The sequence below is a fragment of the Phyllostomus discolor genome, chromosome 10 (assembly GCF_004126475.2).
Source record: "Phyllostomus discolor isolate MPI-MPIP mPhyDis1 chromosome 10, mPhyDis1.pri.v3, whole genome shotgun sequence".
NCBI classification, from domain to species: domain Eukaryota; kingdom Metazoa; phylum Chordata; class Mammalia; order Chiroptera; family Phyllostomidae; genus Phyllostomus; species Phyllostomus discolor.
This window is the reverse complement of record NC_040912.2, coordinates 91,370-110,470: the sequence shown is the minus strand read 5'-3', so window position 1 is coordinate 110,470 and position 19,101 is coordinate 91,370. Positions and strand designations below refer to the sequence as shown.

The following is a 19,101-nucleotide window of genomic DNA, read 5'->3' as shown; positions in this document are numbered from 1 at the left end:
CCAGAGGGGACTGGTTCGCTCAGGACTTTGCTGCAAACCTGTGCTGCTATGTCTGGGAGCTTTCAGCTTGGTTTGGCCACGCCCAGGCCCTGCTTGGGGGAGGGGGTTTTCTCCGGACCCTGCTGGGGCCTGGTGTTCCTGGAAATGCAGCCCACATGGGGGGGGCAGCCCCAGGGACCTGGCCAGGCTTAAGTCTGGGCTCCACAGGGGGGCCGGGGCTGCTGACCGCCCAGGCCCGGCCCAGGGTTTTTTGCCTGGGCAAGGGGAGAGACGTGGGAGGGGACCAGTTCCAGTGTGGAGGCTGTGGTCCCCAGAGGCCTGAGGATGGCAGCCCCTTCCCTCCCAGGCCGCCATCCCCGAGTTCTCTGTGGTTCTGGGATGGGCTTTCACAGGAGGAACCAGAGACGGGCTCCCCAAGCCCCCAAAGTGTGAGGGTCCAGGGAGAGGAGGACACCCCCACGGGGCTGCCACACGGGGGCAGCACTCGGCCCCGCCCCTCTTCTCACCAGACCTCCACGTGCCACGCGGGCCCCTTCATGCCCAGCTTGGGACTGTGTGGTTTTTTAAATTAAAAGTTTAAAAGGTTAGAGCATGGCCCGGTCCCTGTTCTTTGACCTCCGTGCATCAGGGCTGGGGGGCAGCGTGCAGACACGGCCCCATTCCCACAGACGCTCACTGCCACTTCCTCTGGCCAGCAGCGCCGGGCTGTGCAGAGACACAGGCCAGGCTGTGGGGGCTGGAACGGGGTGCCATCTGGGCGGTGTCAGCTGAGCGCCCCAGGGAGCGCTCCGGGGGGCAGGGCTGGTCTCCGGGGGTTGGTCCTGCCTCAGGTCAGTCTCAGCCAGGGGGCCCCCCAGCCCACACCTAAAATGACACCCAGTGAGAGAAACTACCCAGCACACCTGGAGCGACCTGTTTCGTTCGGAACTGGAGCCCAAGCTGTGACTCTGGGCAGGCAGCCCGCCCGGGCCCTGCCCTCCTTCCCCTGCGTGTGTCATGCGTGCTGCTCCGGGTCACTGGTCAGCAGACAGGACTTCCTCACGGTACCTACGTCACAGTTCAGGGCATTGTATCGGTTTTCCGAAGGTCTCTGGGTGGGGAGGGTGTGGACTCGGTGACTGTCACGCCAGCCGTGTGCAGGAGTAGCCACACGGGGGCGCTGGGTCTGCCAGGTGAGGCCCCCGGGGCCCCAGCTGTGTGTGTGCTTCCCCACCCCGTCCAGCAGGGGGCAGCCACGGCCACTCCCGGTGCTTGGGATTCAGGGGGCAGCCAGAGCTGCTCCTGCTCCAGAACATCCAGTGTTTTCTGTGACCTGAGCCCCCCACTCAGTGGTTGGGCCCTGGAGCAGGGGCTCATGACCTACTTTTGAGAGGGTCCAAGGGACCGTCTGGGGTCCAGGCAGGGCCCCGGCCCCAAGAGCCGCACACACAGGCTCCATCTGGAGTCACAGCCAGCCCAGGGCTGCCCCCCACCTCCGGTCGGGCCAGAGGCCAGAGCCGAGCTTCTGCACCAAAACCTCTGGGAGGCCCGGGCGGGCTCAGGCCAGAGGCCATCCTCAGAACCGCCCACTGCCCTCCCAGGCCCGGTGGCCCCAGGCCGGCCGTACCCCAGTGGCACTCTCGGACTGGGCAGGGCTGGGCCAGACACGCAGGAGGGACAGGCAGATGGAGGTGACGAGTGAGGAGAACAGGAGTCGGCTCTGCCCGCAGGCAGCCTGAGCCCTGTGCTGCCCGGGCGGTGGACACCGGGCATTCATTCCGAGTCGGGGGCCCAAGGGTCACTGGAATGTGGCTGGAATCCGTGTGGGGCCTGTCCTCCCCCGGCCCAGGCACAGGCTGCCAAGTTTGGGTCTGTCCTCTCCTCCGTTCCTTATTTGGTGCTGCAGGTGATAAGGCCGAGACATAAAGGGGGCTGGGGGCCCCTCTGAGACACCAGGCTGCCACAGAGCGAGGATGGTGAGTGCCAGGCCGGGGACTGGAGAGGGGTATCCCGGGGGATGTCCTTCGGGGTGGCGGGCAGAGCAGCGACTGTGTGCCTGCCCACCTAGAGCGGTGGTCCCCAGGGGCGGGCAGGGGACCGTGGCCCTGGCTTTCCTAGGAAGGCCCTGGGGTGTGCATGGGGGTGCCTTGGGGGAGCCCTGGAAGGACCCCTCCCACCCACACCATCACAGGCCAGCAGGAAGGCGGGGACCCGGGGCAAGGCCGCGGCCACCAAGCAGGCCCAGCGGGGCTCTTCCAACGTCTTTTCGATGTTCGAGCAAGCCCAGATCCAGGAGTTCAAGGAGGTGAGCACCCTCACGCACGCCCTGCCCTGCAGGATGTAGTCCTGGCCCCTGTCCCTGTTTTTCCCACCACCAGCGCTCCCTTACCTACCCCCTGGATGGGATGGGGGCTGCTCCCACCCAGGACCGTGGCGTCCATCCCACAGGCCTTCAGTTGCATCGACCAGAACCGTGACGGCATCATCTGCAAGTCGGACCTTCGGGAGACCTACTCCCAGCTGGGTGAGCACATGCCTCCCGCCCAGCGCCTCCCGCCCACCCAGGGGACCCGCCGAGAGGGGACGGGCCTCCTTCCCCCTCCACTCCCCACACCTCACCCGTCTCCCCGTCTCCCCACTGGCTGTCTCAAGTCCCACACCTCCCCTCCCCCACAGCTGCCTCTGACCCTCACCTCCCCCTCACTCTTCACCTCCCCCCCACAGCTGGGAAGGAGGGGAGGCAGCCTCAGCCTTGCTGGGGACACCCCGGGTCCCTGTGTCCACCTCACGCTCCCCCCTCCCCCCTCCCCCCCCCAGGGAAGGTGAGTGTCCCGGAAGAGGAGCTGGACGCCATGCTGCAGGAGGGCAAGGGCCCCATCAACTTCACCGTCTTCCTCACGCTCTTCGGCGAGAAGCTCAACGGTGAGCCTGGGACAGCCCTGGGTCCCCCGGTTGGGCAGCGAGCTTGAGCCCCACCTGGACCCACCAGAGCCCCACCCAGCCCTTGTCCGGACCCCACCCGTCCCTTGGGCACCCAGAGGATGTGGGGCCAACCTTCCTGTCCCGTGGGCACTAGTGACCCCGAGTCCCAGGCCGGTGCTGGGAGACCGGCCTTTAGCCTCCGCCCCAACCCCGAGCCCACAGCCTAACACCTGCGGACGGTAGTCATGGTCCAGCCGAGCCCCGAGGGGTGCTCTGCATAGGGAAGCCCTTTCCTGCCTCTTCTGGGATGTGGAGGGCTCCCGCTGCACCCACGGTGCCTCCCGGGGTGCCCTGGAGGCTGGGGCACGGGTGCTCACCTGCTCCCTTGGCCGCACAGGGACAGACCCCGAGGAAGCCATCCTCAGCGCCTTCCGAATGTTCGACCCCAGCGGCAAGGGCGTGGTGAACAAGGACGAGTGAGTGAGAGCTGGCCAGGTGGTGGGGGGGGCCCTACGGACGGTGGGCTGTGGCCACCTGGGCCACGTGAGCCTTCACCTCTGCCCCGCACGGCCACGCCCAGCCTCTCCCCATTGCTCCTCACTCCCCAGGTTCAAGCAGCTCCTCCTGACGCAGGCAGACAAGTTCTCTCAGGCCGAGGTGAGGGTCCCTGGCCCCTGCGTGGGGTGCACAGCCTGCAGGGCACTGGGGAGGCCTCAGGGACCCGTGCCCCTGGGCTCAGAGCCCAGCTGTCTGCGGGAGGTGCTGTTTCAGGGGAGACCCGGGGGGTGAAGGGTATGGAGTCCACAGGGGAGGAGGGGTGCCAGGCTGGAGAGTCCCCTGTGCACCGAGGCCGGGGGGTGAGAGCCAGCGGCACCTGTGGTGCCGAGAGGGACGGCCGTCCCTCAGGGTTGGGGTGGCACAGAGAAGGGAGGGGCATGTGGGCCAGGGTGGGCCCTTTGACCCGCTCCCCGGGCCGCCCAGAGTCAGATGACAGAAGAAGGTCAATGCAGAGATGTGGGCTGGGGCCTGGCAAGGCCGAGGACCAGGGCGCGGAGGACCGGGGCACGGCCCCGAGGGTGGGCGAGGCTCACAGGACTCGCCGGCTGTGCCTCCCTCGGTGCCGCCCAGGTGGAGCAGATGTTCGCCCTGACGCCCGTGGACCTGGCGGGCGACATCGACTACAAGTCCCTGTGCTACGTCATCACCCACGGGGACGAGAAGGAGGAGTGAGGGGCTGCGGGGGACCCGGGGCCACTCCCACCACCCCAATAAACCCGGTTTCCAAGGAGCCCTGCGTGGTGGCCTCTCTGTGACCAGCGGGGTGCGGGCCCGCAGGGGGAGCTGCCAGCACCTCGGTTCTCCCTGGCTGACCCCTGGGGGCACTGCGGCCTGAGAGGGTGGGCCCCCTGCCCAAGGCCGGCCTCCGGAAGGAACAGGGGCTCGCTGCGCCTCCCCGGGCCCGAGGCAGCCGGCGTTCGGTGGGGTTCTGCCAGCTCTGCCCTCCTGGGACCCCCGACCACACAGCCCCCTCTCGGCACATGTGTGGCATGTGCTGGGCCAGTGAAAGGCACTGAGGGACCCGTCTGAAAACACAACCAGACTTGACCTTGGAAATGCAGGCGGGGCCCCTCCCTGCAGGGGACGTGCTGGGGCACTGGCTGCAGGCTCAGGTTAAGGGGCAGGTGGCTGCAGAGAGGGAGGGGTTCTGGCCCAGGACGACGGCGGTGTCCTGTCTCCCACCTCACCTGGAGAACGGGGGCTGCGGGGCAGGCCCCCATCTGGGCACTGGAGGGCCGAGGAGCCTCCCGAGTGCCCGTGGGGAGGAGGGAGCACACAGAGTCCCCCAGAGTCCTCGTGCGCACAGGGACCACTGAGCGAGGGTCCTGCCCTCCGTCCAGCCCCCCCCCACCCCCCGTAGAGCTGACTGTACCCTCTCCTGGAGGCCAGCAGGGAAAGGCCTTCCCATGGGAAGAGGGGCTCAGTTTTCATTTTTGTGTGTGTGTGTGGGACTTGGCAGTTTCAGTGACTGCATTGACACTGCATTTTGAAGGCATCTTTTTATTGCTCATTAGTGATCGCAAAAGTCACGGAGCTGCTGCCTGGGTCTCGGTCCAGAGAACCCCCCGACCCGCCCACCTGGAGTCCCTGAGCAGGTGTCGGAGCCCATGGCCCTCCCTGGGACCGTGTCCGAGTCCCCCGGGGCTCCTGGAGGCACTTTCTTGGGTTCTCGCCCTTGGCCTCCTTCTCTGACAGGGCTCCGGGAGGAGTTCAGCCCGGGAGGTTTGCAGAGAACCACCATCCCACCCCAGGCTCCAGCCCAAACCCCCTGTCCAGCCCAACACCCTGCAGACCCTGGACGCAGAGGCTGGGGCCCCCAGCGGCAGCACAGGCCTGGAGCAGGGGCTGCGGACGATGCAGAAGCTCGGGAGGTGCTGGGGGACAGGGGGTCGCTCAGACTCAGGACGGCCCTCTAGCCGGGCAGGCAGAGACGGCCGCAGCGGCAGGTGCAAACTGGACATAAGAAAAGGTTAATCCTCCCTGGCACGAAGAATAAAACACTTTTTTCCCTCCGTTTTCTTAGAGCGTTTCCTTTAGAAAACTTGTGATCTCACATCCTTTCCCTGCCTCTTTTTGTGTACATCTGTTTAAAAGCCCAGTGAGCCTCTTGCAAGTTTTGCATTCCAGGAGTGCTCCTGGGGACAGGCCGTGGGGCCATCACTCTGAAGGGAGGTCCCGATGCGTCTCCCCTCTCCCCGTTTCGTGGGAGGCAGGAGCCTAGGTCCCGGCCTAAGGCAGTGGCACAGGTGTGAGAAGTCTGTTCTCCTCCCCGTGGGGCAACGCGCCCACCCAGGGGGGAGTCAGAGGCCTGTGGGGATGCCCTGCAGGGCCAGGCCGGGTCCCCTGGAGAGCAGCCGGGCGAGGGCACCTGACTGTTCCCCCCCCACCCCCTGCTTAGTGAGGAGCAACGACTTCCGGCTTAATGCTTACTCAGCAATAAATCTGTTTTCTTTCCAATTACTTCTGTGGAGAGGTTTTCTGTTTTAATTGCCGGCCGAGCACAGCCAAAGCTCCCTCCCACCAGAGCCTCAGCGGGCCACTGGGCTGGGGGCGTGGTGGCCTGGCACAGCCCTTCCGTGGTGTTTTCGGTTCGGTCCGGAAACCCTTTCACCCCCGCCCCCCCCCCCCCCCGCCGCCAGAGCGGCAGCCCCGGCCCCGCCCCCACCCCCATCCCCGCGGGGCGAACGTGCCGGTACCACCACCCAAGAAAGTGAAGACGGGCTCTGGGGCCGCCCCCGCGGGAGAGACCTGGGCTCCGCACCCTCCTCCGGGTCCGAGCGCCGTCACACCCCCACCGCCCACCCTGGGCCCAGACTGTCTCCTGCACAGGCGGGGGCTGAACGCCCGAGTCGGGGAGGGTCTGAGAGATCGCAGCGCTGGCGCCTCGCTCCACGCTGCTCCGCAGGAATGCGGCAAAGACTGGGAAATAACAGGCCAACACACTCCGCCTTCTTTGCTGCGAGCCTTCCAGATGCTTCTGGTGGAAAGGCTGGGGGCAGGGAGACACGGGGGGGGGGGGCTCCTGCTGGGTGAGGCCCCCGGGGGCTCACTGTGTACAGGGGTGGCCTTGAACAGCCCCTGCCCCCCTCTTGGGCTTGGTTTCCCTCTCTGGGGAGGGGCAGCTGGGCTGGGCATGGGCAGCAGCAGCGGGGTCTCCCGAGCCTCCAGGGGTGGTGCTGAGCTGCACACCTGACAGGTACAGAGTCGGCCGCTGGACACGGACTCAGCTCACTGATTAAATGTGCAGAAGGAGGGACCAGAGGACAGATGGGGGTGAAGCGGTAACCCTGACAGTGTCCAAGTGCCATCCACGCAGGTGGCTCCGACAATTTCCTGGCGGAAAGGTGGGTGGGGGCCTCCGGAGTGTGGCAGAGGCCATCGCGAGGCGGCACAGCCCCCGGAGCCACAGCCGTGTGCACCACCAAGGGGGACACCTCAGGGCCGGTGGTGCTCCGTGTGCCCTCTAGCACAGCGCCACCTAGTGAGTGATGGGGGGCATTGGGGACCCCAGACTTCGGGAGCTGGGACCAGGAGGCTCTGCAGACCAGGAGTCGGTCCCAGGAGTCGGCAGTGGGCCTTGCCCCTCAGGTGCTAGCAGGGAGGGAGGGAGCGGGGGGCGTGGCTGTGGTCTGCCCCCTCTTCCTTGCTCTGCCCTTCATTGCCCTCTCTGCACCCCAGGAACCGAACAGCCTCTGACCTCCCCCTGGCCCTCCTGCTGCCTGTGGAGCATCCCCACAGGGACAGGCTGCTGACGTGCAAGCCACATGGCTCCAAAATAGAACCTTATCAGCCCTGCTGGCGCTCTGAGGTCAGCAACACCTCCCCCACCCTCTCCCAGGACCTGCCAGGCACCGGCCCACAGCCAGCTCCAGCCCGGTCAGAACCGCTGGCGTGCTGCGGCCCCCCTGCCCGCAACACCTCCAGGGTCCAGCAGTGACAGCCTTGGGAGGGGGGACCCCCTGCCTTGGGCCACAGGGGACTGCGCTGGGGGGGCCACTGCTCCCGGAGGGACACAGAACAGAGGCAGCAGGTCTGTGGTGGACAGAGGCAGGGAGGGGAGGGAGCGGAGGGGAGCAGAAGCACAGGCCGGAGAGCCAGTGACAGACGGGGACCGGCCGCCGTTCCTGCTTGTACTCTTGTAATGAAACCCACTCTTTGCTACATCACCTCTAGTTGGTTTCTGTGACTTTAGATCAAGACATACAGGCTCTTGCCTCAGGCCTGGTCTGGGGGCCACCTGCCAAGCCAGCTTTACCTGGCTCGCTCTCTCCTGTGTCACTTCCACAGGGACCTCCACAGCCTGGACACCAGCTACTGGCCTGGCCCAGGACCGTTCCTGCAGCTTTCTGCTTCCATCCCACAAGGAGGAGCTTGTAGTGAGCAGGGGCCATTGTACCAGCCCCGCACCTGCCCCCTTTCCAATAGCACCGAGTCCCATGGGGCTCTTGGCCTGTGCTGATCTGCGGGTGGAGGGAGTTCCTGGTAACCATCCCTGCAGAGGCCCAGGGCTCAGACCGCAGCCACACGGAAGGCCTTTGGCACCTGGCCCCGCCAGCTGGGTCCCCTCTGCAGGATGCGTGAGCCAGTAATTGGAGGGAGAGGGAGTGCGGGGGGCGCCCACCCCAGGCCTGGCGTCAGGTCAGAGAATCCCAGGCAGGAGGTCATCACTGTGCTCCCAGCTTCCTTTCCCTCCCAGTCCCAGCTCTCTGACTCCCCAATTCTGTGAGCTCCCAAAACCCAACTCATCCCACCTTTACTTAAGGAGGCCACAACCAGGGCACACCTGCCCTTCAGCCACCACTGTGCTGCAGCGGGGGCCGCCCGACTGCAGGGCCCAGGAGTCATTTCAAGCCTCGTCCCACACAGCCACGAGGATGGCCGCCCCCTGGTCCTCAGGCCACTGTGTCCTGAGACCAAAGAAGCACTCAAAGCAGCCTGGCTTTCGGAAGCCCCACCCTGCTCCCAGATTCCCTGAGCAGGCCTCCACCTCCATGCTCGCTAGTGGTGGTCCATTCCCCCACCCCCACCCCATCTTGCTCCAAGGAGGCTCCTGGACTAGCCTGGCCCCCTGCCCCCAACCTCTCTCTCTGTGGCGTGACCTCATCCTACCCTCCATGCCAGTTCAAACCAGCCTCTCTCCTGCTGTGGCCCGCTGCATTGCCCCCCCACCTGCCCCTCCACAGGCCCACTCCTGCTCCCTCCCTCTCACAGGTAAGTGTGCAATAAATGTTTCAGTGATGATGATGACTTTCCTTCACTTCATGCTAAATTCACAAGTTTATCATTTGGCCTGTGGAAGAAACAATAGGTATCCAACATGCACAAGAAGAAAGTTGGACCCTTCTCTGAAACCATATGCAAAAATTAACTCAAAATGGACCTAAACCTAAGAGCTAAAACAATAAAACTCTTAGAAGAAATCATAGCAGGAAAGCAATGATTTCTTGGATAGAACACAATGGAATGGGAAAAAAAAAACATTATAAATCACAGATCTGACAAGGGATTAATATCCAGAATAGATAAAGTGCTCCTAAAACTCAATAACAAAACACAGCCCAATTAAGAAATGGGCAAAGCATTTAAATGAAAGTTTCTTCAAATATTTACAAATGTCCAGCAAGTCATGCAAAGATGCTCAGCATCACTAATCACGAGAGAAACGCAAGTCAAAGCCACAGGGAGATACCACCGCATGCCCATTGGGACGGCCGCTGTTTAAAAACCCAGAAAACAGCACGCACTGGCGAGGACGTGGGGAAATGGGAGCCCTCGGTCTCGGAGGTGGGAGTGTAAAACCATGCAGCCACTGTGGGAGATGGCACGGCAGGTCCTCCTGAGGTTAAACACAGTGTCGCTAGTCCGTCCAGCAACCCCGCTCTCGGCACACGTGCGAGAGGAAGACAAGCAGGGCCTTGAGCGGTGTCTGTGCACCGTGCACCCAGCAGCGTCATTCCCTGAAGTGCCCACTGACAGGTGAAGCGTCAACTGGTGTCCGCACACAACGGAGTATGACTCATCCTGAAGGGGGGTGGAGTTTCTCAGACACGCCACAGCACGGGTGCACCTAGGCGTTACCAAGTGAAATAGGCCAGGTTTAGAAAAAGAAATGCTGCATGATTCCATCCACATGAGGACCCCAGAAGGTCCCTGGAACAGACTAGTTCACAGAGGCAGAAAGCACATTAGCCCCCTACCTGGTGTGGCTCCGTGGGTTGAGTGTCAGTCTGCAAACCAAAAGGTCTCTGGTCTGATTCCCAGTTGGGGGTGTGAGAGGCAACCGAGGGGCGTCTCTCCCTCTTTCTCCCTTTCTCCCTCCTTTCTCTAGAAAACAAATAAATAAAACCTTTTAAACATTTTTTTTGAAAAGTTTTTTAAAAAGTAGATTAGAGGTTAACAGGGGCGCTAGCATTTAATGAGATTCAGTTTGGAAAATAAAATGTTCTGGTGCAGAACTATGTGAACGTACTTAATGTCAACAAACCATACACTTCAAAAATGGTTAAGATGGTGGCTCTTGCATTGCACACACTTTACACAACAAAAACATGTAAAATGAAGTCACACAAGGGAGCATCACAGAGGACCCACCCAGCCCTTGCGCCTACGTTGAGGGGCCCAGTCCCAGAGGTACCACTTCTGCTAAGCCTCCTGGGAGCCCTTTGCCCTTTCATGCACCTACATACATGTTTCATTTCAGAATGTCTTTGGTTTCATGTTCAGAAAACCCAGAGTGGAGAAAGCAGATGGGGTTCACTTTTTGCTGTGAAATAAGAAGCAAGCAGGTGCTGGTCTTGGTCCAGTGGCCGAGCTGCCCTCCGGCAGCGTCTCCGGGACTCTCTCCAGGGCACAGCAGTGACACGTGGACAGGCAGCCGGCTGTGCCCCTCCCTTTTATCACAAAAGCCTATTTCTCAGAAGCCCAGCCCCCCAGCGCTGCCAAACTTCTCCGGTCTGTGCCAGATCTGATCTCATCAGCACACATGGCTGCCAGGGAGACTGGGAAAGTTAACACGTAGACAGACTTTCCATCCTTGCTGACGGCAAAGCGAAGGGGGTTAGCGGAGGTGTGGTGTTAGGCCCCGGGCAGCACAGAGGACACTGCGCCTCCCTGCCCTCGAGCAGCCCCCAGCGGTGCCGGATGTGGCTGGGCGCCCGACACAGGCCTGCCAGCAGCAGAGCGCCTGGGGGCGCTGCACAGCTCCAGCTCCACATCCGAGCTCTGGGCCCCAGCTTCCTGGCTGCGGGACCCCGTGCCATGATGAATCACTCTGTGAAATGGAAATGATAATACCACCTGCCGCACTGGGCTGTGGGAGGATGCAATATGCAATGCTCTGCTGTTAGGACTCCTAGCACACTGCCTGCACCACCCCGCACCCCCGCAAAAAAGCTAGCTGAACTGAGACTCCTGTGCCAGACACTGTGGTTCCCACGTGCCCTCGGAGGGCAGACTCCACTGCACGGGTGTTTGACAAATCTCTTGTTCATTGTCAGGGAGGGCGTGTAACCGCCGACCTCCGAGGGCCCTTGATCATGGGGAGGCCCAACCCGCGTGTTATAGAGTCAGGCAGCCCTGGTGAGAGTCCAGCTGTTATTCACCAGCTGTGTGACCTCTCCGTGCCTCAGTTTCCTCATTGTCAAAAGGTTATTTGAGGATTAGACGAATCAATGTGCCAAGAACTCAGAACAGTGGCAGGTCTACGCCAAGGGTTGTCATGTGTTATCCGTCGTCATTGTCCACTCTGTAGAGATGGGGCTGGGAATGAGGGGAGGGCGTGGTGGGAATGGCGCCAGGCCTCCCGGGAAGGGCCCCGTTCGCTCAGGAACCAGCAGGTCCGTGGAGACGGGAAAGGCACCCACAGCGAGGCGGCCGGGAGGACGCTGGCGGTGGGAAACGGTACGGACAACAAGGGAGGTGAGGACTGGGCTGGGACGCGCACGCGGAGGCTGGCAGGGCTATAGCCCGTGCGGAGGGCCTTCCGCCGCCCGGACCGCCCCACTCCGCGGTCCCGGCCCCGGCCCGCCTCGGCCCCGCGCGGAGCACCGGCTCCCCCAGTGAGCAGCCTGTGGACTCAGGGCGCCCTCTCTGGGGTCAGCACCGGCGGCCGCCACAGAGCCTGGAGCCCGGAGTGTCCTGGGTTAGCGTGGCCACCAGCCCGAAGGCACTAGCATGAGGACAGTGCGGTCGATGCCCACGCAGGCACACAAATCACGGCACCGGCCGCCCCTGGTTGCCCGGGGGAACGGGCGCTTGGCTTCGCGCATGCGCAGCTCTCGGGGACTTAGCGCAAGGCGTTGAGTAGGGTGGAGCGCACGGATTGGAGGAATGCGACGGTGAAGGGCGGTGCGCGCGGTTGGCGGGAGGCGGTGATAGGCGGGCAGGGCGCGCCGATCAGCTGGTGCGGCGCGCGGCAGTGGGCGAGTCCCGGCATGACGGACACAGAGGGGCACCCGGCGATTGGCGGAATGCAGCGATAGGCGGGTGGGGCGCGCAGATTGGTGGATGCGGCGCGCGGCGAGGTGAGAGGTGTCTTGGGTGGCTGGAGCGGCGTGGGGGCTGGTGGGCCCGGGTCTCTGAGTGTCCCGCCGGCTGAGCGTCGTCTCGCGGAGTTTCTGCTGTTTTCCCGAGGCGCCGGCCGTGGGGCGGTGGGGGGCGGCGGGGCTCCATCCGGCACTGCGGCCGGGGTGCAGCCCCCGAGTCTGCAGGTTTGGTCTGAGAGTTTCAGATTCAGGTTCCGCCCCAGATCGGCCCGGTAGACGTCGGGCACAAGTCGCCCATAGCTGCAGTGAGAGGAAGAGGAGCGGTGTGCGGCCCGCTCTGGGCCTGTGCGTGGCGGGGCCACTCTTGGCGCGCCCTGGGGAGCCCGCTGGGAGTCAACGCCTGCAGCACGCCTCAGGGGCCGGGGCTGCTGCTGGGACGAGGTCAGACGCGTCTGCTGCCCCGGAGCCTGTGTTCACGTCGAGTATGCAGACAGTAAACTTAAAACGTACCGTTTGTTCGCAGGTAAACACCAGGGAAAACAAACCTTGAAGAAGCAGAGTGCGAGTTCGAGTTGCAGCTGCAGAAGGTGAGATGTGAGCAAAGAGGGAGAGTGAGCCACTCGATGGGTCGTCGTGCGGGAGACCTAAGGGCAGGACCCGTGGGGCGATCTCAGTGAAGTGGGAAGTCTTTGGGGAGTTCTGAGCAGAGGACTGACATTTGTTTTATTCTTACCATTTAGTAATGAGCTAATTTGAGGTAGGTACATCTGGCCCCGTGGCCTGAGATGGAGCGGGTGGATGGGGCAGTTGAGGAACTAATTCATTTGGGGCGTGTGGGTCTGAGACCTTGGTAGTTGCTCAGGTGGAGGTGTGGAGCAGGCAGTGGACACCTGAGCTCCAGGTAAGAGACGTGTTCCTAGCTTTCCTTTTCTCCCTCTTTGGAAGACACCGCAGGGTGGGACCTTGGTATCTAACACAGCTGATTCCTGGGAGCAGCTCTGCCCCCACTGGTGGGGCTGCAGCTCTTCTCTTCCTTCCCGGGTGGCCTGTGGGTGCCGTATGGTCAGCTTGCTGCAGACGCACCAGGAGCGCGGCTGTGTGGGGGTGGCCATGGGTTGCAGTAGTGTGTTTGTGCCCTCACAGTGACCACCTCCTCCTCGGCCTGGGCCAGCGGTCTGGACTCCGAGTGCACCATGTTCTCTGAGCAGGCTGCCCAGAGGGCCCACACGCTGCTGTGCCCACCGTCAGCCAGCAATGCCACCTTTGCCCGCGTGCCCGTGGCGACGTACACCAACGCCTCGCAGCCCTTCCGGCTGGGGGAACGCAGCTTCAGCCGGCAGTACGCCCACATCTATGCCACCCGCCTCATCCAAATGAGGCCCTTCCTAGTGGCCCGGGCCCAGCAGCAGTGGGGTAAGTGGCCCGGGTGGGAAAGTGCGTCCTGCCCACCAGCCCAGAAGGTACCTGGGTGTTTTAGAAACGTCTGAGTGCCTGGCGGAACCCATTTACCCCGCTCTCCAGTAACCCGGGGAGACTAACTTCTTTAAGTTCAGTCTCCCCTGCAGTAGTGAGGAGGAGTAAATGAAGGGATTGGTGGGTTTGAAGTTACGCGTGGTCCAGTGGCTGGGACAAGGCAGGGCTCAGTTCTGGCGGCAGCAGTAGTACTCCACAGGGAAACGTCCTCCCTCAGCTTACGTGCAGCGGACCCCCCATGTGGCAGGCCAGGCACCGCTCCTGGAGCCGAGCCTGGAGGGGCCGGGCGCACCGACGTCTGCACTTGTCCGCCCAGCCTCCCGTGTTGCAGGGCGTGGACCTCCTGTCCTTCGGGCTCTTCTGTCTTTCCTAAGTACGTGGCCTGGGCAATGCGAATCTTTTTTATTTTTTTAACACTTTCCTCCTTGGTGATCTCTCCTGCAGTAAAGTTACCCTTAGTGGTGAAGCATGGCCCCACCTTCAACTTTTGGGCGATGCTGCATTACCCCGTTCTCACTGTTCATAGAGTGGCTTTCCATGTTGTTCTCAATCAATCTGTTAATGTTTCTAAACTCAAACTGTGTAGGTGAGACCCTCTCTCTCACTCATTTTTGCTGCTGCCAGCACCAGGCTCGAGGGTCTCAGCCCTGGCTGCACCTGGCCCAGCTGGAAGGCTTTGGAAGCCCGCGTGCCCAAGCCCATCCCCCAGGACAACTGGCAGCCAGAGAACGCCGGGCCTGGGTCTTCCAGGTTCATCACATCCACTAAGGACAATTTCCGTTTCCTTTACTGCCTGCGAAGGACCTCCTTCCTCTGGCTCTCAGTGGCCTTTTCCTCACTTTCCCGGAAGCCCCAGGGACACCCTCCTCGGGCCCAGCGTCGCTGCCACCTTTTAGATGCGTTACAGCAGCGACCTCTCTGGTATCAGATTCCTCTTCCAGCCATGTTGCTGGTGACAGGACTCCCCAGACATGGAATCGGCCCTCTTGCTCTGCTCACAGCCTGCGGTCAGGAGCTCCGACAGTGGCCCCGACGAACGGGGCCTTGGCTGGCAGCGTCTCACTCGTCCGCCTGGCTGCTGATGCTGGCCTCACCCTGGACACCTCCCTGCCACTCCTGGTGCCACCAGGGGTCCCCGCCAGAGCTTGCCCGAGTCGCAGCTCACCCTGTATTCCTGTGTTTCCTGGATGCACCAGCCCTTCCTTGCCCGTGGCTTCCCCTTTGCCCAGCGTGCTCCCTCGGGGCTCCAACTTAAATGCCATGCGTTCCAAGGGGCCACCTTAGCCGTCACGGCCTTCTCCGCGTCTTCTGTCTTAGCTGCTGCTTGTTTGTGGCACTTGTCACAGTGGCTGATCCCTCATTTATCATTGTGGTCTGCCCCTCCAGTGGACACTGGTGCCCACACGTGCCTGGAAGGACAGATGTCCGGCCCTCAGCACAGGGCTGTGTGGCTCTGCCTGGCGCTCAGGACACGTCACTTCATCACTTTCCCCAACCACATGGGGGGGGCGGGGCGGTAGCTTCTGCTCTGACGTGTTGTTGGGGCCGAGGGAGCTCTGGGCAGTGCTGGGCACGGCCGCCTGGGGCTGAGCGCAGGCTTGGGCGCGGTGCCTTCAAGGTCTCTGGTTCCCCTTGGCACCTGGCATCTGTGTTCGGTGCAGGTGCCGTCCCCGTCTTGTTCTGAGTCACTCTTCTCCGCTCCCCTGGTACAGGCCTGTGGCACGTTCTTGGTTATTCCGGGCAGGAAGAAGGGGTCTGGCGAAGCCATGGGCCCTCAGGAACCCGCACCCTCCTCCTTGCCTCGGCGACCCCTGAGGACCAGCCTTGCTCTCATGCATCCCTACTGCTTCCCCCATGGTGGCCCCGGCCCTAGGCACTCCAGCTCCACAGGGAGCAGGATGGGGTGGGTGGGGGTGTGCAGTTTGATTTTGAGGGATCCCTGTTTTCAGAGGACGTATGATTTGTGGGACACTTGGAAGAATCCAAACTCTTAAAGGAACTTGTCATGTTTTCAGGACAGGCTATGTCGAGACTCGGCAGATCTCTGTCTCCAAGAACCAGGGGGTAACTGCGCTGCGAGGGAGGGAATACTCTGTTAGTTCCCCGTGGCTGTGGTAACAACAGCCACAAACTGGGCGTCTTAATGCAGACGCCGATTCTCTCCCAGCTGCAGAGGCAGAAGTCTGAAATGCCGGTGTCGGCAGGGCTGCACCCCCCAAAGGCTCCAGGGGAGGGTCCTCTCCGCCTCTTCCAGCTCCTGGTGACCACCGGTGTCCCGGGCTTGGGGCCACATCACTGCGATCTTGGCACTGTCTTTCCGTCGCCTTCTCTGTGTGCCTGCCTCTCTCAGAAGGACCCATCCAGGGCCCATCCACATCCCGAGGACCCAGTCCTCCTGGGGCCGAGGGATCCTTTAGGTCCAGGGGGCCCTTGCCCTCAGTGGTCTCTCCCCCCAGCAGAAACAGGGCTGCCGGCTGCCGGCATGGTGAGCCCTGTGTCGGTGCCCTGGGGCTGGGGGCAGGGGTGGTCTCTGAGCTCCAGTCCCCATGCCCAGGTGGTGGCGTCCACGTAAAGAAACTGTGCGAGCTGCAGCCCGGGGAGAAGTGCTGTGTGGTGGGGACGCTCTTCAAGGCCATGCCGCTCCAGCCCTCCATCCTGCGGGAGGTCAGCGAGGAGGTGAGGCCGCAGCTGCGGGCGCCTCCTCAGGATATGTCTCTGGGGACGCCGACGGGACACTTGCCTGAGACCCAGGATTTGGGGCCGGGCCTCTGCCCATGGGGGGCTGCGCCATGGGGCCCTCTCACTGAGGTGGCACCGAGTCCTGGAGGGCTCTGGCTCCAAGACCACCTCTCACCCCTGTGTTCCAGCACAACCTGCTCCCCCAGCCTCCCCGGAGCAAGTACATCCACCCAGATGACGAGCTGGTCTTGGAAGATGAACTGCAGCGCATCAAACTGGAAGGCACCATCGATGTGTCCAAGCTGGTCACAGGTGCGGAGGGCGGCCCAGGCGCACACCTGCATTCCTGGAGCCCTGGGTTAGGGTACAGGCAGCGGGTGAGACCCGGGAAGGCGTCAGTCCTTCCTCCTCTGCCCGAAGGCAGTGATCCCGGGAGCGGGTCCTGAGTGGGAATTCTCCGGCACGGCAGAGAACTGGCGGGCTTTGCTGTTTGCTTGACCACAGAGGTGGTCCCTTGGGCTCCCTTCGGGGCCTGATGCTGCTGTTTCCAGGGACGGTGCTGGCCGTGCTGGGTGCCGTGGGAGACGACGGCAAGTTCCTGGTGGAGGACCACTGCTTCGCAGGGCTGGCTTCTCAGATGCCTGCGCCACCCCTCGACCTGGACAGGTGAGCAGGTGCTGGGGTCCCGGGCAGTGGCCCGGGGGCCCGGGGGACTCCCAGTCGCCGGGCTCATGGGTGTCTCCATGTGGCCCACCCTGGGGGGTGCCACCTGCTGTCACGGCCCCCAGGAGGATCCCACTTCTCCTGCAGGTTTGTGCTGCTGGTGTCTGGTCTGGGCCTGGGTGGAGGCGGGGGCGAGAGCCTGCTGGGCACCCAGCTGCTGGTGGACGTGGTGACGGGGCAGCTGGGGGACGAGGGGGAGCAGTGCAGCGCCGCCCACATCTCCCGGGTCATCCTCGCTGGGAACCTCCTCAGCCACAGCACCCAGAGCAGGGACTCCATCAACAAGGTGCGCACCTAGCTGCCTCAGCAGCCCTCCTTCCCCTGAGTCGGGCACAGGCTCTCCCAGGCCCATGGGTGGCGCCCTGCAGCAATGCTGGGACCACCTCTGCTTGGGGCCTGCCCTGGCTCCGGCCCTGCTTTCCATCCCCCGTGGGGAGGGCTCTGCTGTGATCCCCACCCGGGGATCCAGGTCAGGGGCTCTGTGTCCCTTTGATCTAACGCTTGCTTGGGGTCTCACAGCCTGCGTGGGCTCTACTCCTAGGCCAAGTATCTGACCAAGAAAACCCAGGCAGCCAGTGTGGAGGCCGTCAAAATGTTAGACGAGATCCTCCTGCAGCTGAGTGTGAGAGCTGGGGGCTGGCGGGGCAGGGCTGGGCACGGCAAGGCTGCCGGTGGGCACTGGAAGGCAGGCGGGAGAAGGCAGACGGGAGGGCCCCCGGGGGGCTGCGTGGAGGGCACCAGGCCCTGAGACCGCCCCCGCCCTGTGCCTTGCAGGCCTCGGTGCCTGTGGACGTGATGCCAGGCGAGTTCGACCCGACCAACTACACGCTCCCCCAGCAGCCCCTGCACCCCTGCATGTTCCCACTGGCCACCGCCTACTCCACGCTGCAGCTGGTCACCAACCCCTACCAGGCCACCATCGACGGAGTCAGGTACCAGCACGGCCACACTCCACCCTGATCCCTGGCCTTCCGCCTCAGTGCACTGGGAGGGGAGAGTTACCCACCTCAACTGGCCTGTCTCAGGGGTGGCTGGGGACTCCCCCGCCAAGAGTGCCAGGTGCGCTCCCGGCTGGTGTGGGAGGAATGGGGGTGTCAGCCCCCAGGCTAGGGGTTAGCTTGCCTTGCCTTGCAGGTTCCTGGGCACAGCAGGACAGAATGTGAGTGACATTTTCCGGTACAGCAGCATGGAGGATCACTTGGAAATCCTGGAGTGGACCCTGCGAGTCCGTCACATCAGCCCCACAGCCCCCGACACACTGGGTAATGGACGGGACCCTGCCACCTGGGGGGGGACCCAAGAACAGGGAAGCCGCCGGTCCCCGTGGTGCGGGGAGGGTGCTCTGCTCGGGCTGGCGCGCCTGGCCTGGCAGGGCCTCTCCGGGGAAAACCCTCGGGGCCTGATGCTGCTCCGGAAGCCGCCCCGGAGTCGCAGCCCCGCGCTCAGCCTCGGGCCCCTTCCCCAGGCTGCTACCCTTTCTACAAAACTGACCCGTTCATCTTCCCGGAGTGCCCGCACGTCTACTTCTGTGGCAACACCCCCAGCTTTGGCTCCAAAATCATCCGAGGTGAGTGTTGTCTTCTGGGGGCCCCAGCCTGCACCGGTACGAGGGACTTGCTCCCAGCCGGAACAAGGCTCCCAGAGAAGACAGCCCGCGCTGGAGCCCGGGCCCAGCTGGCGCCGGTGTTCTGAGTGTGCTGGCCGGGGGCCGGCGGCACCCACACCTGTGTAGTGGGGTCAGCGCACCTCTGGTCAGTGTCACCTTGGACTTTGACCTCTGTGGTGTCCTCAGCCCTTGCCATCTCTGGTCCAAAGGAGCTGTGTGGGCGACAGGCCCACAGTGTTTCCTCCTGGGTACTTGGGTGACTCCCCTCTGCATCGGGGCTCGCCCGGAACCTAAAGTGGGTCCCCACGTGACTCCCTTGCAGGCCCTGAGGACCAGACGGTGCTGCTGGTGGCCGTGCCGGACTTTAGCGCCACGCAGACCGCCTGCCTCGTGAACCTGCGCAGCCTGGCCTGCCAGCCCATCAGCTTCTCGGGCTTTGGGGCCGAGGACGATGACCTGGGAGGCCTGGGCCCGGGCCCCTGAGCCAGGAGGGCAGCCTGTCTGGAGGCCCCGGCCGCTGTTCCTGCTGCGTCAGCACCGAGGCAGCTCGTCCTGGTGAATAAACGAAGCCTGACCCTGAGCTGGTGTTGATCTGCTGGGCGGGGTGGACCTGGGGCTGGGGCTGGGGCTGGGCCCTCCCGTGGAGGGAGACCCATGGCTTAGGGATCCCTCCTGCTG

At 63.3% G+C, this 19,101-nt stretch overlaps 2 protein-coding genes across 6 annotated transcripts; both read left to right on the top strand.

The window, feature by feature from the left end:
* The first annotated feature begins 1,000 nt into the window (after positions 1-1,000).
* Positions 1,001-4,186, top strand: MYL7 (myosin light chain 7). Its single transcript, XM_036010347.1, has 7 exons — positions 1,001-1,955; positions 2,171-2,284; positions 2,428-2,503; positions 2,797-2,901; positions 3,299-3,377; positions 3,510-3,558; positions 4,030-4,186. Exons 1-7 carry the CDS (start codon positions 1,953-1,955, stop codon positions 4,129-4,131), a joined length of 528 nt encoding a protein of 175 aa, XP_035866240.1. The 5' UTR covers positions 1,001-1,952; the 3' UTR covers positions 4,132-4,186.
* Positions 4,187-11,907: 7,721 nt separating this feature from the next.
* On the top strand, positions 11,908-19,001 carry POLD2 (DNA polymerase delta 2, accessory subunit). Of its 5 annotated transcripts, none has more exons than XM_028504167.2 (12): positions 11,908-11,981; positions 12,466-12,529; positions 13,086-13,355; positions 15,970-16,091; positions 16,283-16,406; positions 16,646-16,760; positions 16,905-17,103; positions 17,359-17,439; positions 17,592-17,749; positions 17,952-18,079; positions 18,283-18,384; positions 18,746-19,001. In XM_028504167.2, exons 3-12 carry the CDS (start codon positions 13,136-13,138, stop codon positions 18,904-18,906), a joined length of 1,410 nt encoding a protein of 469 aa, XP_028359968.1. In that variant the 5' UTR covers positions 11,908-11,981; positions 12,466-12,529; positions 13,086-13,135; the 3' UTR covers positions 18,907-19,001. The 5 variants fall into 5 exon arrangements, with proteins under 5 accessions (XP_028359968.1, XP_028359967.1, XP_035866238.1 ...); XM_028504166.2 differs by having other exon boundaries at positions 11,972-12,383; XM_036010345.1 differs by lacking the exon at positions 11,908-11,981 and adding an exon at positions 12,003-12,021.
* Positions 19,002-19,101: the final 100 nt, after the last annotated feature.

What these genes read in the sequence shown, in the direction of transcription:
- MYL7 (XM_036010347.1), top strand. An exon ending in GGCGTGGTGAACAAGGACGA is followed by an intron (nt 3,378 to 3,509) that starts GTGAGTGAGAGC and finishes CTCACTCCCCAG; the next exon opens with GTTCAAGCAGCTCCTCCTGA. An exon ending in ACAAGTTCTCTCAGGCCGAG is followed by an intron (nt 3,559 to 4,029) that starts GTGAGGGTCCCT and finishes GGTGCCGCCCAG; the next exon opens with GTGGAGCAGATGTTCGCCCT.
- POLD2 (XM_028504167.2), top strand. Translation starts at nt 13,136, where the DNA reads ATGTTCTCTGAGCAGGCTGCCCAGAGGGCCCACACGCTGCTGTGCCCA. An exon ending in TGTGTCCAAGCTGGTCACAG is followed by an intron (nt 16,407 to 16,645) that starts GTGCGGAGGGCG and finishes TGCTGTTTCCAG; the next exon opens with GGACGGTGCTGGCCGTGCTG. An exon ending in AGATCCTCCTGCAGCTGAGT is followed by an intron (nt 17,440 to 17,591) that starts GTGAGAGCTGGG and finishes TGTGCCTTGCAG; the next exon opens with GCCTCGGTGCCTGTGGACGT.